The sequence below is a fragment of the Monoraphidium neglectum genome (genome assembly GCF_000611645.1).
Source record: "Monoraphidium neglectum strain SAG 48.87 unplaced genomic scaffold scaffold01967, whole genome shotgun sequence".
Lineage (NCBI taxonomy): Eukaryota > Viridiplantae > Chlorophyta > Chlorophyceae > Sphaeropleales > Selenastraceae > Monoraphidium > Monoraphidium neglectum.
In genome coordinates, this window is record NW_014011661.1 from 1 (window position 1) to 11,110 (window position 11,110).

An 11,110-nucleotide genomic window follows, 5' to 3' on the forward strand; every position below is an offset into this window, starting at 1 on the left:
ACCTAAAACCTAAAACCTAAAACCTAAAACCTAAAACCTAAAACCTAAAACCTAAACCCTAAAACCTAAAACCCTAAACCCTACACCCTAGCCGGGGGCGCCGCTGCCCGCAAAATGGAGGAAATATTACGGCCTCGCGGATCAAATAGGCAGCGGATGCTGGAGGTGGACGAGGGTGAGGCAGCCGCGCTGAAGGCATCGTATATATGTGCCCCCAACCACCCCCGCGTCCATGGGGTTGAAACAAACCCTAAACCCTAAACCCTAACCCACCCTAAACCCTAAACCAGGGGTCAACTTTAAACCCTAAACGCTGAACCCTAAACCCTAAACCCTAAGCCCTGACCTCTAAACCCCGGGTCCAAAACCCTGACGCCTAAACCTCGGGCCTTGAAACCTGACGCCTAAACCCCAGGCCTAGAACCCTGACGCCCAAACCCCTGGCCCTGAGCCCTGAGGCCTTAACCCCGGCTCTAAACCTACTCATTTGTTGGCTCCCTTGATGGTCCTGCCAGCAACGCAGGTCTGGCAACAGAAGGATAAGTGCGAGCAGTGGTGATGGCCCACCTTGTCGAGTTGGCAGGTGCCAAAGTTGAAGGCTGCCAGGCGCTCAGGGTTTAGGGTTTGGGGGACCAGGGGGAATGTATGCAACGGCCAATAACTGCTGATTATTCATACACGGGTTCATACCTAAACCCTAAACCCTAAACCTCCTGTGTGTCCCCAGATGGGCACCAGCCAGCCACGTCAGCGGAGGTGACCATTCAGCTCCCAACTTATACTCATTTGTTGGCTCCCTTGATGGTCCTGCCAGCAACGCAGGTCTGGCAACAGAAGGGTAAGTGCGAGCAGTGGTGATGGCCCTAAAACCCTAAACCCTAAACCTCCTGTGTGTCCCCAGCTGGGCACCAGCCAGCCACGTCAGCGGAGGTGACCATTCAGCTCCCAACTTATACTCATTTGTTGGCTCCCTTGATGGTCCTGCCAGCAACGCAGGTCTGGCAACAGAAGGGTAAGTGCGAGCAGTGGTGATGGCCAACCTTGTCGAGTTGGCAGATGCCAAAGTTGAAAGCTGCCAGGCGCTCAGGGTTTGGGGGACCAGGGGGAATGTATGCAACGGCCAATAACTGCTGTTCATTCATGTACGGGTCCATACCCTCATTTCAAAAATCACAACCCAAACCCCAAGTGAAAGGGGGACAGGTGGGGAAAAGAAGAGAGGAAGGGGGGAAAGCAAGAAAAAAAGAAAGGGGAAAAAGCAAATCGGGCAGCAGCTGAGCAGCCAACAGCCCCGAACCTTGTAGCCCAATTGTAGGGTCGGCAGCGGCCAATACCTACAAGTGTTACAACAGATAATGCAAATGTAGGCAAGTGCCATCACGTGTTGTGTCATTGGGGTATGTTCAGGTTGTTTTTGATCAATAGTCATGGTGACGTTATCAGTGTGACTACATAGTCACGTGGATGTGAACTTGTGACGTCAGCATGCCTCCAAGGGGTGAACCCACCCATTGTGCCTTCCCAACTAGCCCTGATACAGGTCATAAGCATCACATTCTACCATCCTAGCTTGCTTCAGATTTGCTGAACAGGGAAAAGGGGATCACTTTGGCGCATGCAGCACACGTTTTCAACAAGCAGGCGGCCCGCTATTTCACACACAAGCTGCCCAACATCGTAGGAAAAGCAAAAGCAGCTGCTGTCATATCAAGTGTAGTGAAAGGCCCCACTGGGTTTGTGGCCCGTCGGCCATACCGCCGCCTGTCAGAGCAGGGGGGTGTACCATTGTTGAATCATCGCAGCTGCGCGTGCAGCAACGCCGCCGCATGCGCCACACACAGCAACAGCAGTGCGCAACACCGCCACCACCGCACGCCCCACAGCCCTGCGCCACCGGTTCGGTTGAAACCTTATCCCGCGTTTGTTTTCTCGTCACAGCGCGCAGCGCTCAGATTTGGCTACGCGTCTCTCACAGCATTGGACGCAGAGGAGGGCGCCGGGCAGCTCCTGCAGCTGCACGCCGCCTGCACGCGCACACGCGCCGCCTGCACGCCGCTGACTGGCTGCCCAACGGCCTGGTGGCCAACAACACGCCTCCGCAGAGGCATGAGGTTCTGATTGAAAACTAAATCAAGCATCCTCGCTGCCCTGAATCGTGCAGCGCCACCGCAGTGGCGCCGCATGAGCTCAGCGGCGGCTCAGCAACGTCCTGTATCAACAATCCATGGGCGTGTCCAACCATACGGGCCGCGGTAACGAGTGCGTCAACAACGGTACACCGCGCTCGGTTTATCTTGCAGCGGCTGCGCGCCATTTGCGGGATGCCCAACCGGCGGCCTCCAAGTGGGCTACCCCACTGCCGTTATTACAAGTGGTGATTGATACCTCTGAGGTTTCAACTTCTTACCAGTCTACGCAGCTGTTGTTTCGGTTGCGGCTGATTGCTGCGATCTGGGCATCTTTTCATCTGTTGGGCATCGCGCAGCAAGCATGGACGACCTGCAGGTGTGGCTGATCACAATTATGCGGACTTCGCACATGGTCGCGCCACCGGGTTTGCAGGATCGACTCGGATGCCCACCAGCGCCCTGGGTTGCCTTGAGATCACGGCTTTCTTGCTCAAAAGGCAGCATGCGGCCCCGTGACGTACATCAGAGGGTGCACGCTGCGCTGTGTGTGCGAGTTGGCGGTCGACGGCGCACACGCCGCCGCCGCCGCCGCCACCACTGCCGCCACAACGGGCAGCGGCCGTGATGGCAAAGCAGGAGACAGGCGGGCTGCCACAGCGCCAAAGCAGCTGCAGTTGACGACTTGGTCCAGACTGACACATCTCCGGCCCTGCCACCTGCCCTCATCTTGCATCCAGGCACACATGCAGCAGCTGTCGCTCGACCCCGAGCAGTTTGTGGAGCAGCTGCCGGCCGGCGCCAAGGCAGTAGTAGAGGAGTTGCGCAAGCTGCAGAGCCAGGTGTGACGCGCGTTCATTGTTTGTGCAGTGCTCACGCGCGGTTGCGACTAGAGGGGGTTCAGTACAACTCGCACTGTGCCTTGCAGCTGTCTGTGTGCATGCACGCTTGCGTGCGCCTCACCAAGTCTCACGCGCACCTGTCATACGGCTCATTTTCTCCCATGGCGCTATGTGTCGAGTTACTGACTGTGCATGTGTCCCTTTTCTGACACGCGCACAGCATGACGAGCTGGAGGAGGAGTACGAGAAAGAGCGTGCTGCCCTCGATGCCAAGTATGAGCAGCTGTACGGTGAGGTGGTGGTCTTGCAGGGGGTCGCACGGGAGGAGTGCGCAGCACCGGCACCACCGTCTCTAAATGATGCCTTCATTTTTAAGGGGCTTGTGAACCCTCTGCTGTAAGACGCCCGAGAAGGGCAAGGGGGACGACCCGGGAAATGTGGGGGTCCTATCCTTTGGGCGTGTCTCATTCACGGACCCTGCGCTCCCACCCGCCGCAGCCCCCCTGTACGATGAGCGCGCCAAGGTGGTTAGTGGTGCTAAGCCCGTTCCTCTGCCCGAGGGCGTTGACGCCGCCGAGGCGGCCAAGGGCATCCCTGACTTCTGGCAAACGGTGTTCCTGCGGTGCGACGCCACACGAGACGCCATGAACGAGAAGGACGTGGATGTGCTGCGCTACCTCACAGATGTGCAGGTGCAAAGGATGATGAATTGTTGGGGGGATGTTTCTTTGAGACTTGCGCGAGAGGGCGGAGCTGGGGTAAAGGTGCGTCTACGCATGGGGTTTGCATGGGCTGGACCTTGTTGTTGGTTGTGATGGCGCGTTCGTTCGATGCTGCGGCAGCGCATATGTTTACCCCGTTGATTCCCGCTCTCCCACGGCTGCTTGGAACCCTTGCACCCTGCTCAACAGAGCGAGACGCTGCAGCCTCAGCCGCGGCCTGTGAAGGAGGCCGGCACAGCGGCTGCCGGAGAAGGCGATGATGAGGAAGAGGAGGAGGCAACGGGCGGCTTCCGCATCAAGATGACGTTTGCTGAGAACCCCTACTTCACCAACACGGTACACCACAACCAGCATTGTTGGGCGTTATCATTGCAAGCTGTGGAAATGCCAGGCAGCGGCCAGGACGCGCCTATGCTGTGTTGCAGCCATTCCTAACAACTTCCCAACCCATTCCCAACAACAGCACAACCAGCTTGTGGGTTGCACTTGCGTCCCTCACATCCTCGCCTGCTCTCTACTCACTTCCAGGTGTTGGAGAAGACCTACTACATGCTGGAGGGCCGCGATGCGGTGCTGGAGCGGTCGGAGGGGTCCAAGATTGACTGGAAGAGCGGCAAGAATGTGAGTGCATGGGGGCGGGCAATAAAGGAGCCAAAGCTCAAGGCAGCCACATTGCGGCTGCTCCTCAGGCATCATGGCAGCTCGTGCTTTCCCGCATGCAGCACTTCTCTCTTACACACTCAGCCTTGGCGCCTATGCCTAGAGGGGTGGTCAGCCGTGGATGGAACACGGCATGCGCAGCCCCACTTGAATCCGTCATCCAACAACACTTGGCTAATTTCGACACCCCCTCGGCAACCCCTTGCTTCTTATCCCTCCACCCCAGGTGACCGTCAAGTTGATGAAAAAGAAGCCCAAGAAGGGCGCCCGCCCAGACGCCAAGCCCCAAACCAAGCTGGAGCCCGTGGACAGCTTCTTCAACTTTTTCAGCCCACCCCAGGTGCGTGCATGCCCTTCCCTTCACAGCAGCAACCATATGCTCGCAAGCAATTCCCAGGTGTCGCCGGCTGCGCGAGTTTGCGAATGTGGGTGCAACCACTCAGCTCGCATGAACCGGAGCCAGCGGAGCACACGCCCGCCCCCATTCTCCTCATGCCAGGTGCCCGACGAGGATGCTGAGCTGGACCCTGATGAGGTGGAGATGCTGGAGGCTGCAATTGAGAACGACTATGACATTGGCGACACCATCCGCAGGAGCCTGGTGGGTGCCCGCTTCCGTTGACCGGCGTGCGTTCAACATCTTTTGAGGCTGGAGCCTGAAAATGCTGCCTGAGCTTTTGGGGGCGCTCGGCTGGAGCCTTGTGAAGGGGCATGAGTGCACGGCTATGCTGTAGATACTCTTGAATGTAGGTGCAGTTGGTAGCGTGCCCGCGGGGATCTGGTTTGAAACGCAGAGGACTGTGTGACAACTCATCGCTGGCACACTGAATAGGCTGGCCCTGCCGCCTAAATTTCTCTTGTCCTCACCCTGGGTTCTGCCACGCCGTCCCCTCTCATCAGATCCCCAATGCTGTGGGTTGGTACACCGGCGAGGCCCTTGATGACGAGGACGGCGGTGTCTTCATGGGTGAGTGGCCCCTGAAAACTTGTACGCCCTTCCATGAGTGCAACAACAGATGCTGCTGCACCTGGCCCCCAAGTATGGAGCCTGGGCAATCACAGGCATCATGTTGCATCGGGCGTGACCGCAGCACGTCCACTGCTGTGTGGTGGCCGCCCCGCACCGCCTCGAGGGGTCCCTCACTGCGCAGTCTGTGCCCTCCCCCCCTTGTGCAGGCGACGATGAGGACGAGGATGAGGATGAGGACGACGACGATGATGATGACGACGATGACGACGATGAGGCTCCTCCCAGGCCTCGGCGCAGGGGTTAGTAGGCGAGCATTGCAAACCGTGGGGGTTGTGGCTGTGAGGGTTGTGGTCTGCGCCGGGCTGTACACTTGCTTGACTGCAAAACCATGCTGATGGCTTGCCTGACGACGTGCCTCCGTTGACTGTTTGCAACCTGGCTTCAGGTGGCAAGCGCGCGCCAGGGGCTGCCGCTGGTGCAGCTGGTGGGGAACAGCCTCAGGAGTGCAAGCAGCAGTGATGCAGCGGCTCTGTGATATCGAGCGCCCCTCGTGCTGTTGATATCGGACAATTGGGCATGCTTTGTGAGGAAGTTTGCGAGGGAGTGCACGCAGCTTCGACCATGAGCAGTTCAAAGGGCCACCACATACCCTTCCTATTTGTTATTCGCCGTTTCTTCTTCTCCTTTGTTCAATGAAACCCTCTGCATCCTACTGCTCAAGCATCTGCATGTGCCTGAGCTGGCGCAAAGTGGGAGTAACGTCAGGCGCATTGTCGCACATCGCTTTGCGAGCAGCAGGCTGTGCTGAGTGTTAAATGTGAAACTGCAATGCGCGCTTTCATCACGGGATGCCAAGGGCATTGTACACAGCAGGGCAGCCTCCATCATGCGCATGCAGATCGGGATGAAGAGAGTGGCGGCTGCGCAGCAGCTGGAACAAGACTGGTTGTGCGCAGCTTGCCACACTGCTGCAACCCCAAGCAGCGAAAAGTAGCCACCTGCTTTCACAACATACTACATTCCTCGTAGAACCAGCTCGAGCACCTTCGCGCACTCTTGCCTCACGCGTGCTCTCCGGGCCCGCCTACACCGCATCGCTTGCATGCAGGCTGACCTCGACCTTGCCGTGCCCGGGGGCTTTGGTGAGCGCCTGAGACGCGGGGCGTGGAGCCGTGCCCGCTTTTTCGGGGTTGGGGGCATGCACCTCGCGGCGCGGCCTTCTTCCCGCGCTCGTTTCCTTGCTTCCAGCGGGTGCCACTTCGCGCCCCTTACAAGCTCCGAGTTGCTTTTGTTGCCAAGGGGTGCGGCTAAGGGGTGCTCGACCTCTGCAAGAGCCGGTCCAGCGTGCGCCACCTTTGCGCCAACGCCAACGTCTGCGCGCTGGTTGCAGCTCTCAGCTCACAGCTCACCTGCCCGTACTTACACCCTCTGATCCACACACGCGGTGATACGGCAGATGCTTTCGCTGACGCGGCGAATCAGGAGGAGGACACCTCTGGCATCGATTATGTGCACGTGAGGGTGCAGCAGCGCAACGGACGCAAGAGCCTGACCACTGTGCAGGGCCTCAAGCCCACGTACGACAAGAAAAAAGTCCTCAAGGCCCTCAAGAAAGGTGGGTAAGGGTGCTGCGTGTGTCCCTGGTCTGTGTCAATGGCAACCGTGGCGGTTGTGCACCCGTCAGTTGCAAGCGCTAGCTGCATAGGAGCTCCGCACCCAGGCTCCCCCTGCGCTGCATCAGGCACTGGACCCCAGTCACATCTGCCTGGCCCATGCAGCACGCCAGACAGATCATCTGGGTCTCAGCAGCACCAACTTTTGTGACCTGTGCTGACCCCTCTGACGCACGCTTCCCGTGCATCACACACCCCTGAAGCCTACTGCTGCAACGGCACTGTGGTGGAGGACCCGGAGCTGGGCCAGGTATGAGACACGGGACGGGGGGACAGGACTTGAACCCTGCAGCAGCATGATTAGCAATGGCCACGCACGCTCCAGCACGCGCGACGTCTTGGCTGCACGCGCTTGGCTGCTCGGCGCTACACAGCAGTGCATGGGATGCCGCTTGCGGGTGCCCACGCCCTTGTTTTCTCTTTTTCGCACCCACGTTTCCTACCGCACACCTTTCTCAGGTGATTCAACTGCAGGGTGACCAGCGCAAGAACGTACACGCCTTCCTGACTGGCGAGGGCCTGGTCAAGAAGGACCTGATCAAGCTGCACGGCTTCTGACTCAGTTTGGTCAGATTGCGGGTGAAAGTGCAGTCGGGTGGCAGAGCGCACACGGCAGCAGCAGACTCCGGGTTGAGGCAGCCGGCAATAGTTGGGCGACAGGCAGCGGCGCATGGGATGATAGTGTAAACGAGGGCGGCGGGGGCGGCGGGGGGTGCCATGTGACTGTGCTATACCACAACAGCATGTCGTAGGGTAGGGTGCACGCCTTGCTGTCGCCACACCGATGACTGCAGCAGATGGCACCCCCCTTTGGTCGGCTGCTCGTGCACTGCTGGCCAGGCTCTTCCATGCACAGCTTGCTGGCATGCATGACAGAGCACCGTCGGCACCGGTGCCAATTGAGTAGAGTGCCTGGGCGCATGCAACCACCATGCTGCCCGCACTCCTTGGGCCGGCACCTGGAGCGCATTCTCATTCCAAAAGCGCTTGCTCCTGCAACAGGGGCTAAGGCTTGGGCCAACCGGTTGCGATGCCATACCGCTTTGTTCAGCTGCCGTTTTGCCCCGCCATTGCGCCGGGCATTGCAGCCTGCTTTCCTTCCCGGATCTTGGATCTCGGATGATCATGTAACACCACGCAATCAACAATCTGCGCGTGGCATGCTAGACGCACAATGTGTTGCGCGGGCAGTGTCAACATAAGCCTGCTAAGCTCGTAGAGTGCAAAAGCAAAGGGTGCCGCATGCCCGGGCACCTAAGGGGGGGGGCGCGCGCATACAGCTCACAACCTGATTTTACAGTGCAAGGGTTGGAGTCAAATTGTGCACAGCAGGTGTACCAATACGGTTTGATGGCGCCTGTGCGGCTTGCCAAAAGGAAGGGCATGAGATGCACACTGCAGCCGGCCAGCTGCTTGCGCGGTCTGATTGCAAGAAATGCGTTGAGCAGCCTAGGCGGATAGGGAACCATGACGTGAGCACACACTCATCCCTTGTTTGCAAACCCCACGTGTGCAGTGGTGCGCGACAAGCCTATGAGGACCCATCATCATAGCTGTGCAGGCCAGCCAAATGCACTGAGTGCAGTTTTGGTCCATCATATGGGACACAAACACAAACCACCACAAAAAGGAGGCGCGCTGTCGCTGCAAGGTGCGCTGGAGAAAATGAAGGGCACGAGCCAGCCACAGGCAAGAGGGCGTGCGGCAAGACAATCACAGCTGACCATCAGCCAAGGGCCATCCAGCAGAAGTCGACAATCCGCACACTGCCCAGGACCAGGGCAGTGGTGCCTGGGACGACCACAGCTGATGCTACCAGCGTCACTTGCAGCAGCGATGCCAGCCCGACTATGGGAAGCAGCTGCGCGAGCACTGCCACCGCCCATGCGCGCTCCATCAGGGGCTTTTCTCCTGCAGGTAAACAGCGCTGCTTGACAGTGTCCAGTGCCCAGGCCGGCAGTGTGATGAGTGTGCAAAACCCAGCTGCGACAAGCGCAGCACCAGCGGCAGCGCCTGCCACGCGCGCTGCGAGCAAGCGGAGCAGGCCCGCCTCCAAGCTGGCCGCCTCGACAATGGCGCTAACCTCAACAGTCCATGGCGCAGCGCCTGAAAGCGCCACTGCAGCAGGCGCGGCCGCCCAGACTCCTCCAAATACGCCGGCGGCCACCCTCCAAAGATTTGGGTTGAGGGGGTTGACTGGGGTGCCCGCAATTCGGCCCCAAACCTCAAATGCCGTGCGGTCAGCACCACTCGTGACGCCGAGGACAGTGAAGCAGAGCGCCATGAACACTGCCGTTGCACTCAGCGTGATGCGCAGCTGGTCACTTGGGGATAGGGCAAGGAACAGAGGATCAAAGAAACTGCGGCTAAGCGCACCCACTGTGCCGCCGATGAGCAGGCCGCCCGCAACATCAGACGGCCAGTGCAGCGCAAGGTACACGCGGGACAGTGCGGCCGCTGCCGCGAATGTGGCAAAGGTGGCGTGCGCGAAGACTGGCAGCCCCAGGAGCCTCGGTGCGGTGCCTGACAATGCATCTACGAGCGCCTGTAGGCCACCTGGGCCCGTACTTGGCAGAACGGCAGAATCAGCGCCGCATGCACCAGTAGAGCTGGTGCCAGCGGCGGCTGTGGACGCGATGACCGCCCAGAGGCAGCTCACAAACCCCGAGTGGCCCGAGGGGAGGGCGTAGTCTTTGGACTGCACCGGGATGGGTAGATCCGCAGGCCGCACAGGAAGCGCCGTGCCAAACACCCACGATGGCCGCGGAACCCGTGTTGCCAGCTTGGCCACATGCAGAAAGCAGAGGTTGAGGGCCACCGCACGTCCCAGCGGACCAAACAGCAGGCTTGCACCCGTGCCAGCAGGGCCCAGGTTGAGCAGCGCTGCTGCGGCGCCAATGGCCAGGAGGACGGGCTCGAGGGTGGCGTAGTGCAGCACGATGGGCAGCCAGCGCAGGCTTTGAGGCCAGCCGGTCTGCAGTGGAGGGGGGAAAGGTTGAACAGGCATCAGCGCCAGGCGCGCACGTTTTTAAGAGTGCTGCAAGGATGTGGCCTGTTTGCGCCAACTGGCAGTGTCCCACTAATCCACACCCGCTCAATTGTCTTAGGTGCCAAACTTTGGCGCAAGTGATCAGCTAGTAGCACTGGTCCGGCCAAAGCCAATCACCCATACCCACCTGGAGGCGGGAGATCCATGCAATCTCAGTGCTCCTGTAGCCCTGCAGCTGTCTCGCCATGGCCCTCTTCTCCCAGATCCTCTTGTCAAACATATTGACGCCGCACACCGCCTTGCGCGCCAACCCCGCATTGGCGACCGCGTGCTGCAGGTGGGCTGCGGCAGCCTTGGGCAAAGAGGTCAGCGAGCTGGGCAGCTCTGGCAGAATAGTGAAAACCACCAGCCACCAGGGGTTGAAGGCGTACCTGCAGGGAGCAGGTCGCGGGCAGATGGGACTAAGCAACATCACAAAGGATGTCTCCTGCTGCTGAGGAGTGCAATGGCACCCTTGCCAAGCAGGATCGTATGCTGTGTCGCAAGGGTAGGCGAGCTGTGGTCCCAACCTACGCGGTGCGTCCCATTGGCACCGCCCCGTACTCACCAGATGAGGTCAGCAATGTTGCTGGACCCGAGGCCCCTGAGCTCGACAAAGGGCAGAGGGCTGATGACGTCCACGGCCACAGGACGAATCTGGGAGTGGTGGAAAGGAACGCGCACATATTTGAGAGGATGCCGGTGATGTCACAATCTCCACTTCCTGACCGAATGTCGAGCGCCCCTCCTTCCCAGCAAGGCTTGAGCATGTAGCCATTGCACACCTTCTCGTCCTTGGCGGCCACCTCAAACAGGCGTGGCTGGAACTCCACCACCCTGCCCACAGAGCAGGTGGTGCCCTGGGGGAACAGCACAAACGGCTGCACCTGCCCGGCCGCCTTGCGGGCGCGCCAACGGTTGAACGTGTCCGCCAGCTTCTCACCTACGGCAAGCAAGGCAGCGATGTGCAAAGGAATGGATGTGCTGTTTTGTTTTTCTGAACAACAAGTCGGCTCAAAGTAAGGAGGGTACGGCGGTGCTCGCTCGCAAGCAGTGCGTGTCAACTGCGTAAAGTTGGTGTTGCAATGG

General features: G+C 59.4%; 3 protein-coding genes across 3 annotated transcripts; 2 read left to right on the forward strand and 1 right to left on the reverse strand.

Moving 5' to 3' along the window:
• Positions 1-2,490: 2,490 nt before the first annotated feature.
• Positions 2,491-5,624, forward strand: MNEG_9525 (Putative nucleosome assembly protein; the record flags this gene model as incomplete). The annotated part of the gene is made up of 10 exons (XM_014042001.1): positions 2,491-2,505; positions 2,867-2,968; positions 3,189-3,258; positions 3,467-3,660; positions 3,880-4,026; positions 4,219-4,311; positions 4,577-4,690; positions 4,850-4,951; positions 5,251-5,317; positions 5,527-5,624. The coding sequence occupies 10 exons, from the start codon at positions 2,491-2,493 to the stop codon at positions 5,622-5,624; spliced, it is 1,002 nt and encodes a 333-aa protein (XP_013897455.1).
• A 798-nt stretch (positions 5,625-6,422) lies between these two features.
• MNEG_9526 (putative Protein translation factor SUI1 like protein) lies at positions 6,423-7,551 on the forward strand (the record flags this gene model as incomplete). Its single annotated transcript, XM_014042002.1, has 4 exons — positions 6,423-6,462; positions 6,777-6,935; positions 7,197-7,243; positions 7,453-7,551. The coding sequence occupies 4 exons, from the start codon at positions 6,423-6,425 to the stop codon at positions 7,549-7,551; spliced, it is 345 nt and encodes a 114-aa protein (XP_013897456.1).
• Positions 7,552-8,719: 1,168 nt separating this feature from the next.
• Positions 8,720-9,967, reverse strand: MNEG_9527 (hypothetical protein; the record flags this gene model as incomplete). Its single annotated transcript, XM_014042003.1, has 1 exon — positions 8,720-9,967. A coding segment is annotated over one exon (1,248 nt), but the record flags the coding sequence as incomplete, so codon positions are not given.
• Between the last annotated feature and the right edge of the window lie 1,143 nt (positions 9,968-11,110).